At 39.4% G+C, this 14,635-nt stretch overlaps 1 protein-coding gene across 1 annotated transcript; it reads right to left on the bottom strand.

Annotated features, from left to right (window-relative positions):
* Positions 1–313: 313 nt before the first annotated feature.
* On the bottom strand, positions 314–14,142 carry aldh6a1 (aldehyde dehydrogenase 6 family, member A1). The gene is made up of 12 exons (XM_028438782.1): positions 13,918–14,142; positions 13,700–13,744; positions 13,544–13,618; positions 13,232–13,393; positions 13,048–13,126; positions 11,260–11,562; positions 8,882–9,003; positions 4,346–4,535; positions 3,683–3,864; positions 1,997–2,176; positions 1,067–1,165; positions 314–981 (listed from the first exon to the last, which is right to left on the bottom strand). Exons 1-12 carry the CDS (start codon positions 13,954–13,956, stop codon positions 877–879), a joined length of 1,581 nt encoding a protein of 526 aa, XP_028294583.1. The 5' UTR covers positions 13,957–14,142; the 3' UTR covers positions 314–876.
* Positions 14,143–14,635: the final 493 nt, after the last annotated feature.

The raw sequence follows: 14,635 nt of genomic DNA, 5'->3' as shown, positions 1-14,635 counted from the left end.
TGGATTATTGGCTTATTTACACAATAATTCATGTTTTCTATGTCATTTTTTATTTTCTCCTGCGGGCCAAATTGGATGGTCTACAGTAAACTCTAAAGGGCCGGGGTTGGCCCCCGGGCCTTGAGTTTGGCACATGTGCTCCAACTGATTTGATGGGTGTTTGGGATTTATACTGGGGAGTAAATTGGCCCTTTGTGTGACAGGCTAATCAAATACTGTCCCTGCACCAGTTGACCCATGCAGAACCAAAGGAAGGCACAACAGAACCTGCAGATAAAAGACCAACACAACGTGAACAAAACACAATTCATCCTTGCAATTTAGAAGACATCACAGGTTTATTGTTTGTTCTTTGAACCGTTTCAGCTGAAAATGAAAACTAATGCATGTGTGATCAAAAGCACCTGAATGCATTCAGCACTCAAACCCATACAGTTTGCTATATATGCACATCAAACAACTACTGTGGCCTTTTATTTCCCCTCACATATTAAATCCTGTCATTAAACTAATGACAGGATGCTTGGTTTGAAGTTGAACGTATTTAAAACATCTTACTATGCATTTGCTTTTGGTTGTGGACACTTTGTCATATATTAAAACTGTGAAAATTGTCATAACTCATTTAGACAATGCCAGTACACGAGTAGAAATAACGCTTGTTGTATTCCATTGACATTTGTGGTTAGCTTTAAACTATCTTCATCCAAAAAAGGAAACTTTATTGAAATATAAAGCCACAGCTATCTGAAGGACATTACCTATTCATGCATACACGTTTTAAACTCTTCCTCTGTAATATTCACTTTTCTTAAAATACACACACTTGTGGATAAACTTAGACTTCATTTACACAAGTTAAGTGCACCGAGTAATTCAGCGTCCCATAGTTGGCATGGTAACAGCAGGGCTTTTTAAGGTGGCATCCTCAGCTTTCCATTGGGAGGTTACGGTTTTGATCTGTGTGTAGAACTGGATACCCTGCGGAGAAAAATGAATATAGACTTTGTTGAATTTGTGTTTTGTGTGTGGGTAAAAATAGAAATTCTGTTTATTTGATGGTTACTTGTTTTCCGTAGAAGTTCATATCCCCTCTGAAAGATCCTCTTGAGCCGGTGAAGGAGAACATTGGCAGAGGAACTGGTATGGGAACATTGACTCCGACCTGCAGAAGAAAAAAAATAAATAAACACCTCTTTCATTTCCACAAGTGTACATTTTAAGAAAACAATTCCACTGAGATCCTCCACTGCCGGGCTTTGAGATGCAGCAGATGAAAGCTGAGCATCATTGCTGTTGAAAACCAGCTGACGTCCTCACAAACAAAGTCAAACCTGCAGCTTTTAATTAATGTCTTGAAAGAAAAATTTAGGAAAGTAAATGAAACATAACGTCATCGGGTCAACGGAGCCCTAACTCGGTTGGGTTAAAGTGTTTGACTTGTGGGCAAGAGTTTCCACACACAAAGCCTTTTGGCAAAGGTGAATAGTGATGAGAGAGAGAGGGGAAAAAAAGAATGTTTGCAGCTTGGAGGTTTGGAGTGTAGCACGGCACACGGTCTGCCCTGCATTCCCCAACATGTGAACAGCAAACACAGGGTATAACCAACTCCACAGGCAAGGCTGCACATGTTTATTATCTTTATTAGCTTAGCTGCTAATCTGGATACTAGGAATCCCTTTGAATATTAATTTCATATTTCCCCTCTGAGAACATTTTCATGTTCCACCTTTAACAAACATATTTGCTGTAACTATTTGTAGCTGTGTTTTAGAGGAAGTGGAAAGGTAGGGGTTACCAAACCAAAGGAGTGTATTTTAGGTGTCGAGCAAACAAGTGTATAAGTTTGACATGGAAAATGATTGTTTTTCTTCATGTGCGACAAGGTTTTCAAACACAAATGTGAAGTGAGACGCTGTACAGACATGACAGAATGATGTGAAAGGCTCCTTTCTCCCAAAACAGAGGAACACATTTGGAGGCTGCAGCCGCTCACCTGGCCCACGTCCACCTCGTGAGTGTATTTGCGTGCAGTGGCACCATTTGTGGTGAAGATTGCTGTGCCGTTGCCATAGGGGTTGCTGTTGACCATGCTGATGGCGTCGTTTAGCGTGTCTGCCTCGAGGACAACCAGCACAGGCCCGAAGATCTCCTCAGTGTAGCACTTCATCTCAGGCTGAAGCAAAGCACAGAGCGGAGTTAGTTCTTAAACACGGCTCAGGCCTCACTAGTTTGGTAACAATATACTTGAAGTTTTGTACATAAGGCTGACATCACGCTGTCATTAAGTATCCGCTAAATTATGACACCTTTGGAGCTATGTTGGCATGTTTTAGGTTAAGTGCAGGGATCTATGGGGTTAGGGCAGGGGTCATCAATCTTTCTGATACTGTGAGCTACTTCAAAGGTAGTGAATAGTCCAAAGGGCTACCATTTTAAAGCTGCAGTTTGTAGAATCGCTCCACGCTCCCCCCTCCCCTCCTGAACGAAACTCATTGGTCTTGTGAACGCTTGCGTGCACGCACACACCAACTCTTTGTGACTGTTTTCTCCATAGACTAGTAACAAATGTAGGGACTTTATCTTGTGGTATTGGAGAGTCTTCCAATGTTTTAGATACATAAAAGCACTGCTGTGAGGACAGTAAGAGGCTCAGAGCCACAGTCGCTCCTCACACACAAGCAGCAGTGCTGCAGCTGAGCTCCGCTGATCACAGCAAACACACTCCAAATCCACACTGTAAATGAATTGCGTCTGTTCTCCACACCTTAGATAATGTTTCTCTTAGGTTTACAAGTTATTTATTCTGTCTGCTTTCACTCTCTCTCTGACACGGTATGTGTGGCAGACCGTGCACGGACAGAAAGCGGATCACGCGCAGTCCGCCGCACATACCCAGTCAGAGGCAAATGGTTTTGACCATGCATGACACTAACCCATACAAGCTGTAAATTTCAATCTTCATGACACCTCTTTGTTTCAATAAATGGATTGGCATATCCAACTGGACATCTGAAATACTCTGGCACTCGTTCCCCACTCAACACTGCAGCTTTAAAAAGCACTTATTACAAAATACACATATACAAAATTATCATGTTTTGACTGCAATACATGCAATACTTTTTATTTCTCCTAATTCATGCAATTGCTTCATTTTCATTAGGTTTCACAAGAAACCATTATGTTTCTATTTTACTAAGCACTAACAACTTTAAATAATCAATATATTACATCTCGTCACAACAATATTAAAATCATATGTGACACTTGAAAATGTTTGTCACAATGTTTTATGAAAATTAAACATTTACAGAACAAAAAGAAAGTCAATTTAATACAAAAACATAGGATAAATATAAGCACTGACTACATCTGTCATATGTATACATCTGTGTGGCTTTGAAGCCTGGCAAGTAAATCAGATTTTAGATGGAGCTCATTGGAGACGAGGGCTCTAGAACAAGCTTGAGGGCACCTCACATGGTCCATGCGAGCTACCTGGTTCCCACAAGCACCATGTTGGTGACCCCTGGGTTAGGGTTAGGGTAACAAATGACACACACTGACAGCCTTCATGACACCTTATTCATGCTAATGACAGCGTAATGTCAGCCTTTATGTATAAAACTTCAAGTAAAGTGTTAATGTTTGTTTTTATGATGAAACATGACTGACATACTGTGACATTGCTGATGATGGTTGGTCCCACAAAGTTTCCATTCTCGTAACCCTTGACCTTGACATTTCGACCATCGAGAAGCAGTTTGGCTCCCTCGTCCAAGCCGCTCTGGATCAGACTGCAGACTCTGTCACGAGCTTGAGGAGAAATCAGAGGCCCGATGTCGGCTCCAGGCTGGTCTCCTAGCAGGGCCCCAAAACAACCAGCTATCAGGTTGCATGCTATGGCACATAGCGGGCACCAACATTCAGGAAAGTCTCTTGCCACAAACATGCAAAAAAGCCAGAACGAGGGGCACCCTGAGGCACTCCCTCCAAAATGGATAGTTGTGGCTTTCCACTGTACTGTGCAGTAAAACTTCATATCATTTTAATCTGGGGCAGTCATCCTCCATTTTACTTTACATCAACTTTCCATCTCCAAAGTATTTAACCCTCTAAAAAAAACCACCGTATAGGCCTCTGCCACAGATCTGACCACAAATTTGCAGCATGGCTGACTGAACGAGCCCTGTAATACCAGCTGATTTCATCATGGACTTAAAACAGGGCGAGAAGCCAGCTCGGGGCGGCGTGGGTGGCCCCTGCAATGATTGTACTGAACCCTGTTGGAGAATCAAGCTCATATTGGACCAGTGGAGAGTGGGCAGAAAGGGTGTGGCACCTGCATTCACGCGCAAAGCCTTGGTTCGCTCCACCAGCTCCGGCAGCCAGTTTCGTGCCTCGCCCACCAGGATGGCCGTAGACAGAGCCATGCAGCGCTGTCCTGCTGCGCCGAACGCTGCGCCCACAAGCTGGTTCAGAGTGTTCTCCTTGTTGGCGTCCGGCATCACCACACCGTGGTTTTTGGCTCCCTACAGGTCATAAAAAGGAGTTAGCCTTACACAAAAAGGACTTACCTCTGATCTCTACATCATGGCTCATTAGAGAGAGAAATGAAGAATTTAGGCAACGTTCAACTTTTCTCTTCATTTCATTCTTCTTAAAAATAGTGACGCAAAGAAAAAACTTGTTTATATCATATTTAGTTAGTAGTCTTTAGGAGTAGTGCATGTTAAACAGGGGCGCGGTTCTTATCCTCTAGGATAGTGTCTTGCTTGCTAATGCTGCGAATGTTTGGAAGGCAGCAGTGGAGCAGGAAGTAGAGCGTATCCTACAGGAAGTGGAAGGATAGTGATTCAGATCCATCTCTGCATGCCAGCCACTGTGGTGGAGCAATGGACCAGACACTTAACCCCACATTACATTATGGAAACGTAAATGTTTAAATTTAGTTGTAGTTAGCGGCTCATCCCAGCAAACCTCCACCATGCCGACGGTTGTGCGACTAGTCGTGTATATTACCGTTTTTTTCTGTCTATTGTCTATGTCAGTGGTTCTCAAACTTTTATGGCTCTTATTAATGAATCCAAGTACCCCCTTTTTCCGACGACAACATTTTGCTTAGAAAACTATTTAAAAACAACTATAGAGCATAATGATAGAATGAAATGAGTGATAACACACATTTTAAAGAATCAATTTTTTTAAATATGTGGAAAGGAACCCTATTTAGTGCATTGTGACCCCATTTTGATTTCAAGAATTTCCGGCGACCCCAAAGACATTTTTTTTCTAGAATTAGTTTTTGATCATGTTTGAGCTCAGATATTTTTCTTTCTTTTTCTTTTTTTTTTACTGCATTTTAGTTGAACTAGATTTATATTTCACAAAGTTAAAATATAAAAATACAGTTGTTTAAAATTGTTTTAAATAAAAAAATACAAAAAATCTATTTACATTTTTTCTGAAATTTCAGGTGACGCCATTTAAACCATCCCCAAGGTTGAAAAACACTGATTTAGTGGATTTCTATACTTTTTATCATTTCTGGTTATCTCATGCCTGGGGTGGGACCAAGACTGACACTTAATTTTCCACTTTCTCTCCCTCAAGCACCCCATGTAGTGCCATCATGTACCCCAAGTTGAGAAACACTGGTCTATATAAAACCAAGCACTAATTGTGTCACTAAAATTCAGATTCTACTTCCCTCTTTATTGACATATACAGTGGATATAAAAAGTCTACACACCCCTGTTCAAATCTCAGGTTTTTGTGATGTAAAAAATGACACCAAGATAAATAATTTCACAACTTTTTCCACCTTTATTGTGACCTATAACCTGTAAAATGCAATTAAAAAACAAACTGAAACCTTTCAAGGAGGTGAAGTAAAAACAAAAAAGTGAGAGAATGAGGTTGCAAAAGAGTGCACACCTTATAACTGGGGGCGGGGCTGTGTTCGGATTCAACCAATTACATTCAAACCCATGTTAAATTGGAGGCAATACACACCTGTCCCCATTTGAAGTGCCTCGGATTAACCTAAAATAAAGTTCAGCTCTTCTAGTAGCTTTCCCTGACATTTTTGTAGCCACATCTTCCAGCACAAGCCATGGTCGGCAGAGAGCTTCCAAAGCATCAGAGGGATCTCATTGTTCAAAGATATCAGTCAGGTGAAGGGTACAAAAGAATTTCCAAAGAATTAAATATAACATGGAACACAGTGAAGTCAGTCATCATCAAGTGGAGAAAATCTAGCACAACAGTGACTTTACCAAGAACAGGACGTCCGTCCAAAATTGATGACAAGACGAGAAGAAAACTGGTCAGGGAGGTTGCCAAGAAGCCGACAGCAACATTGAAGGAGCTGCAGGAATGTCTGGCAAATACTGGCTGTGTAGTAAATGTGACAACAATCTCCCGTCTTCTTCAGATGTCTGGGCTATGAGGTAGGGTGGCAAGACGGAAGCCTTATCTTACAAAGAAAAACATCCATATGGGGTGCCAAGTGTAAAAATTTAGTATAAAAGTTGTAGCTAACACATTTTCATTATTTATCTCACTTTTGTCATATTTAACACATTTTCCTACATTTAACACAACATTTAACCACATATATAGAGGTAACAAAAAGCATTAAATCTAAATGGTACATGTTATATCTAAATGTTAAATCTATATCTAAATATTTAATCTAAATCTTAAATCAAAATTTTATGTTATATGTAAATGTTAAATCTAAGTCTAAATATTTAAGCTTAATCTTATATCTAAATGTTAAATCTAAATATTAAATCTAAATCTAAATATTAAATCTAAATATTAAATCTAAATCTAAATGTTAAATCTAAATGTTAAATCTAAGTCTAAATGTTGAACCTAAATGTTTCGCACAGATGCTAATTGACCCCGCCCCTTGTAACCTCAACCAATACACAAGCAGACACACACACAGCCACTCCCACACGCCTCTTCAACGATGCCTGCCTGGGTGATATGTATGGCTGGTTCTCTCCCGGCAGCTGAGATCGAGCGCGCGGTCATGGCAGATGTATGAGCTGCACTTCACAGTACACTCCCAACCCAACAGTGCAACACAGTTATTAAAATGTAGGTTGAACTTTTTGGCCATAATTCCAAAAGGTATATTTGGCGCAAAAACAACACTGCTCATCGCCAAAAGAACACCATCCCTACAGTGAAGCATGGTGGTGGCGGCATCATGCTTTGGGGCTGTTTTTCTTCAGCTGGAACTGGGGCCTTCGACAGGGTGGAGGTAATTATGAACAGTTCCAAATACCAGGCAATGTTGGCACAAAACTTTTGGGCTTCTGTTAGAAAGCTGAAGATGAAGAGGAACTTTATCTTTCAACACGACAATGACCCTAAGCACGCAGCCACATCAATAAAAGAATGGCTTCACCAGAATAAGATTGAGGTTTTGGAATGGCCCAGCCAGAGTCCAGACCTGAATCTGATTGAACATCTGTGGGGTGATCTGAAGAGGGCTGTGCACAGGAATTGCCCTCACAATCTGTCAGATTTGGAGTGGTTTTGGAAAAGAAGAGAGGGCAAATATTGCCTCATCAAGATGTGCCACACTGATAGACTCTTACCCAAAAAGACTGAGTGCTGTAATAAAAGCCAAACGTGCTGCAACAAAGTATCAGTTTAAAGGTCCCATGTCATACTATTTTTCACCCAACTCCATTTGTTCTAAGAACTCCAAAAACATGGTATTTGAGGTTTATTTCCCCAAACTTGCCTGTTTCCAGAGTTTTAGCCTCTGAAAGTCACTTTCTGAGTAACTCTACACAAACAGGCTGATTTATGGCCTACTTATGCATATTTTCTACTTCCTCCTCCCCGCACGGTGACGTAGGACCAGAGGATGGCCCGCCCCCCTCCTACCCACTCCATAGCCGAGCTCATGCCGCTTTATAAACACGAGACAGAGCATGGGGGCGGGGCTTTCACCGGTACGTACATAGACTGTAGAAAATACACACACAGCACTGCGTGAAGGAAGCCGAAATACTCACTTTTGTGGGCGTGTCTGTTTACATGTCAATCACGGCAGAGAGCTTCCTGACGGCGGGGCTTCTCCAGCTCAATGCCGCGTCAAATTTGCCATCAAAGTGGGAACGCGTCATCAAATTGGAGCGAGGTGTTTGGGCTCACCCTGCAGTAAGAAAGGAGCAAATCACCCTCTAACTAACGATTGAGGGAATCAATGAAAAAAAACATTTTGGACATGTGTATGAAGCCCATATAGCACTTTATGATGTTTAAAGCACAGAAACGTTGATTTAGCATAACATGGGCCGTTTAAGGGTGTGCATATTTATGCAGACAGGTTATCTTTTTATTTTTTATTTCTTCCCTTTAAAGGTTTCAGTTTGTTTTTCAATTGCATTGTACAGGTTATAGGTCACATTAAAGGTGGAAAAAGTTGTGAATTTATTTATCTTGGTGTCAATTTGTTACATCACAAAAACCTGGCATTTGAACAGGGGTGTGTAGACTTTTTATATCCACTGTATCTTCTATAACTCACAGTCATTTTCTCTCCCATCCTCATTCTTGCTCCTTTAATGCAGGATTTTTCTATTCATATTTCTATTTTTCACCTGCTTTGTCATCCTGCTCTGCAAAGTGTCTTAACAGCCATTCTCGACAATCAAGTGTGTTGAAGCAAAAACACATTTTTAACAAGGAAGACAGCAGCCCTGTGAGAGGACACTGGTCTCATCTCCCAATGTTCTTCAGTGAAAGAAACAGTAGAGAGGAGAATATACAGTAGGTGGGTAAATGCTGCCACCATGTGGATTTCACCAGCCTGTGTTCAACAAACCGCTTTGGTTTTGACTCTCACCATGTTGGATTGAACCCTCTTTCCATTTTTAGAGCCTCTCTCGTAAATATACTCTCCGGCTTGGTTTGAGCCCACGAAGCTGATGGCCTTGATGCTTGGATTGTCACAGATGAAATTCACAGCTGTAGCACAGAGAACAATAAAGAGTTGGAATTTGGCTCATTACCAACAAGTCCATCATACAGATTTGGGAATGTGGTGAAGACCTCGACTACCTGGAATAACACACATACATTAAGTGCATTTTAAATTTAACAGCTGGCCAAACCATGGCTGTAAAGAGCACTCTTAAAATATTTTTAAACTTTAACTATCTTTTTAATGTATGTCTGACCTGCTATTTCTTTTTAAAAAAGTGTTTAAATATTAGGTGAAATTGTCACTTTAACACATGTTACAGTGGGAATGCAAACTGCTTCGTTATCAACTGAAAATGACTCTTTAACTTACCAAAAATTGATAAAGCTGCATACTCTCGAGCCAACTTTAAAAATATATCTATTAGCATGCATTTCAATTTTATTTATATATATTTGACTATTAGAAAAATAGACAATAAATTAGTCTAGAGGCGTATTGTTTATTTAACCTAAAATATTACGTAATGAAAAAAAAAATATATTTTTTCTTAACATATAGAATATTGACACCCTCTCAAAAAAAGGCAAAACATTTTCTATCCAAATAACGGATAGTTTTAACATTAATGAGTAAGGGTGTAAGAAAAAAATCAATTTATCTCGTGATATTTCATGGCGTGATTATCATATCGATCCAAAACATGTCCAAATTTATTTATTTTTAAATCGTGTTTTTAAATGAAAAAAAAACAAACAAACATTTAATTGCGCTAACTTCAGCTTGGAAGTTGATTGCCCTTTATTTTCATCAAACATAAGATTTAAGAATTTGCCAACTTAACAGAATCTGAATCTGTTGTAGAAGCAAAAGTTAAACTTTTTTGAAAAATATAAGTTGACATTTTGATAAACATACCACTTGTTTTTGATATTGGTCCTTGAATTACAGTTAACATTTACTTGTTCTCGCACATTTAAAATAAAATGAAATAAATTGTATTTCACATTTTGTACTTGTAAAGATTACATTTGTAACTAGAATTTTTGCATTTCCTGAAGAAAATGCAAGTGAGGATGCATGTGCTTGCCCCCGTCGCACTGCAATTTGAAAAGAAGTTGAATTTGTTGAAAAATATGAAGAAAAGTTGAAATGGGTTGAAAAAGTTGAAATGGTTGAAAAGTTGAAAATGTTGGAAAAAAAGTTAAAATGGGTTGAAAAGGTTGAAAAAGGTTGAAATGGGTTGAAAAGGTTGAAATGGGTTGAAAGAAGTCTAAATGGGTTGGAGGTAGTAGCTGAACATGTGAAAGGTTGAATGGTTTGGATCAGTTAAAGAATGGCTGGTGAGGAAGGGTTTATAAGTTTCCAAGGTTGACATTTCCAATGTAAGTGGATGGGAGCAAAAAGTTGCCAAGGCAATCCTCAAAAAGTTGACAAGTTACAAATTATAAAAGCGATAGCATACATGTCGTGAATTTTCTGAACGGTTTGACATCTTGATTGTTAAAATCGGACAAACGATGTAGGAGGAGATAGGGCAAGACCGAAGAAGAAAAAAATATAATAACACCGCAATTTGAAAAAAAGTTGAATTTGTTGAAAAATATGAAGAAAAGTTGAAATGGTTGAAAAAAGTTCAAATGGGTTGAAAAGGTTGAAAAAGTTGGAAAAAGTTGAAAAGGTTGAAAAGGTTGAAAAAAGTTGAAATGGGTTGAAAAAGTTGAAATAGGTTGAAAAAAGTTAAAATGGGTTGAAAAGATTGAAATCAGTTGAAAAAATTGAAATGGGTTGAAAAGGTTGAAATGGGTTGAAAAGGTTGAAATGGGTTGAAATGGGTTGAAAAAGTTGAAATGGGTTTAAAAGGTTTAAAGAAGTGTAAATGGGTTGGAGGTAGTAGCTGAACATGTGAAAGGTTGAATGGTTTGGATCAGTTAAAGAATGGCTGGTGAGGAAGGGTTTAAAAGTTTCCAAGGTTGACATTTCCAATGTAAGTGGATGGGAGCAAAAAGTTGCCAGGGCAATAACTCAAAAAGTTGACAAGTTACAAATTATAAAAGCGATAGCATACATGTCGTGAATTTTCTGAACGGTTTGACATTATTGATATTGTGATATATGTCGTATTGATTAGTATCAAGATATATCGTATCGTGAGATGCAAATCATGAATCATATATCGTCAGATTCATGGCAATGCACACTCCTATTAATGAGGTAAAATACATTTAAATACACTTTAATAGAGTTATGTCAGATGTTAAGAAAATGTTTTGCTTAGAATTTTGGGATAAAGCTCTTACCGTCGTGTTGGCCGTGGATTATATTCAGCGTCCCATCTGGGGCGCCAGCATCCTGTAGGAACTTGGCTAGCAGCATAGCACAGCCTGGCACTCGCTCCGAGGGCTTTAGCAGGTAAGTGTTCCCACACACCATTCCCATCGGGAACATCCACAGAGGGATCATGGCCGGAAAGTTAAAGGGGGCGATGCCAGCGCACACCCCGAGGGGCAGGCGGTAGGTGTAGGTGTCCATGTCTTTGGTGATGGAGGGCAGAGTTTCTCCGAGCATCAGAGATGTGACGCTGCACGAATGTTCCACCACCTCTGCAGAACAAACAGGAAATGTATGAGGAAACTTCACGTCAGCTGTTTTTTTTTTTGTTTTCGGATTCATCAGAAATATTGGCAGAGACAGTTACGTTATGCATTTTAGCTTGTGTGTCATTCTGATGAATCTGCAATCATTTTTATAGCATTGTGACAAAAACAACATTTCAATGTATAGTGCAATAATAATAATAATGACAAATCAGCAAACATGTATATTAAAAACTAGGCTTTTTTGCCGATTTTGTCCAACACTTCATTTCAGATTTCCGAAATTATCCGATACCGATATATACATAGACCTGCTCTCTAAAACTACGAATGTCCCGATACAACTTTTTCACTTCCGATACGATGTCAATACTGCAGCCTTGAGTATTGGCCGATATCAATCCGATGCTACATCAGCACGAATCACAGATACCGATACTTTTATTACTTATTTTGTAGTGTAGAATGTTAGAAAAGGTTTGATCAAGTGATGTTACTCAAACAGAGAACAATAGTCAGCAACAGTAGGGATGAGAAAAACTGACACATTTATTATTAACCAATTGGTTACAAACATTTTAACCTTCAACATAATATCTACTGGAGATGTCCCGATACAACTTCTTCGCTTCCGATGTGATACATACCAATATTGCAGCCTTGCGAAACAAAGCATGTGCATTCGTGAAAAACCCTGCAAGAGTTCATTCATTATGATACTGATTCTGATTCCATACAAAAACAACAACACAATACTGTTCACTAAAATATCTGAGAGCTTATATCGGAGATTTTAGATGCAGTCCGACAAAATCCGATATTTGTTTCCTGGCTGATATCGGATCGATATTATCAGATCAGAACCTAAAACCTAATTTTAAATGCAAACCAACATAGATTATTACATTAAACACTATCACAGTATAAATTAAACATTTTCATGAATGGAAAACAGCAGTAAGTAATTCTAATATGTCTGCTCCATAACTTAATACAGAATTATTGACCCCATCAACCTTCCCCGGTCAGTCCACAGCTTAAGGCTACTTTTAATGTGATGCCCCACTAGATGTATTCCATACAAAAAAACACATTAATGCACAATAAGAAAACTTTTTCAACCTTAGTAATGGAAAAAGTGCCATATTTGTTTTTCATATGTTGTCTCAAACAACAGCACATTACCTTAATATCGCCCATCTCTACAAAAAACTTACATTTTTTAATACTTTGGATAGAATTCAACAAATTACTACCTGGAATGGATAATAGCAAAGCTAGTTAACATCACTGTAGAATATAGTGCAGATAAGCAGATGTGGCTTTAACCATTGGACTACTGGTTAAACATTATGGAGTAAATCTGCCCTTCGCTCTGACTACCTCATGTATTCCCATCATAACTCATTAACAAATCTTACGACTGCACAGTAAGAACCTGCGTAACAATGCAAATATTTATCTGTCGCCTGTGTGCGGGGGTCAACTTACGCAATCCTCTGAACACATCTCCCTCTGCATCAGCGAGGGTCTTGCCTTGTTCGATCGTGATGGACTTGGCAAGTTCTTTCTAAACAGAAACCCAACAAAATATCTTTTAATCCTGGAGGAAATGTTCTATAAACGCTTATTATCATCTACCTGTACTTCAACGTGTTGAGGCCCTTTGACTTACAATATTGTCTTTGATTAGCTGCTGATAGCGCAGGAAGACCTGCTGCCGGACCAAGATGGAGGTCTGGGACCACGAGTCAAAGGCTTTGGAGCACGAGTCCACAGCCGCCAGCATCTCCTCCTGAGTGGCCATTGGCACACGAGCAATGACCTCATTGGTGGCCTTGAGAGAAGAAAGATAAAATTGAAATAATAGAAATACATCTAAAATCTATTGCATCTACTTTGGGATATTCAACACCAGACATAGCCCAACAACTCAGTGTTTCATAAGGCTGATAACCGTACAGAGGACAGTGTGTTCAAAACTTACAGGATTATGAATGTCCAGCCAATCTGATGATTTGGACTCTACAAACTTCCCGTCTATGAATAGTTTAGTTGTAGGCTGTGAGGAGAGACATTTAGATCCAATGGGAACTCAATCAATAGGCAATAATCAATATCTGTGAGTACAGTTATCACTCACCACTGAGGAGGAGGAGTAACACATTCGAGCACATTTGAATGGGACCTGCAGAAGAGAAGGAGGGATAAAGTCAAATAAATGGTCTGGTGTGGAACAACATCAACCAACCATCTGGTCAACGAGATTAATGAGAAGCTGCTGCAGAGATGATTTATAAAGGACGTTTGCAGCTTCGGTGGAGATTCATGCAGACAACAAACACTCTGAAGTACACATACCTTTGTTTTCAGAACAGATCTTAAAGCTGTCGATGCCATGACTACTGTGTGTGTGTGTCTAATGCTGGGCTGACCTAATGTGACCTGATCAGCAGGCGTGAGACTAAGAGCTAAGGAAGTGTGAGCAGCTCCCACTCAGTCTCATGTATCACCTGTAGGTGGGCTCAGTGCACCTCAGAGACTCACTATTGGTTGATAGAGAAACATACAAGTTTACTGTGTTTCAACTGTCTAATAAGAAGCCTTTCCTCCCACACAGACACGCCTTCACTGCTGAGCTGGAGTCATCATTGGCTAAAAATAAAAAACACAAAAAAAAGTTGCCAGATAAGTATGGAAGCCTATTCCTGCTTTTTTTAAAAAAAAAAAAAAAAACTAGGAAATGAAAAATAACAATAAAATCCTAGGTCATAATTATGAAATACTAAGTCATGCTTATAATAATATTATCATAGACACTCAAAGAGCTTTACAGAATGAAGGCATTATTCTTTCACCCCACACTTAGTGGTGGTAAGCTACTATTGTAGCCACAGCTGCCCTGGGGCAGATAGACAGACAGAATTCATGTTGGGTGAGGGATACATTTGTATGTGTATATACGTATATATGCATATGTGTGTATCCATAAAATGAAGAGTCCGTCCTTAGGACTGCTCTACTGTAAAGTGTCTTGAGATACCATTGGTTATGATTTGGCGCTATACAAATAAAAGAT

The sequence above is a fragment of the Gouania willdenowi genome, chromosome 22, assembly GCF_900634775.1.
Source record: "Gouania willdenowi chromosome 22, fGouWil2.1, whole genome shotgun sequence".
Classification (NCBI taxonomy): Eukaryota; Metazoa; Chordata; class Actinopteri; order Blenniiformes; family Gobiesocidae; genus Gouania; species Gouania willdenowi.
The sequence above is the reverse complement of the archived record's forward strand: the minus strand, read 5'-3'. Positions and strand labels throughout refer to the sequence as shown.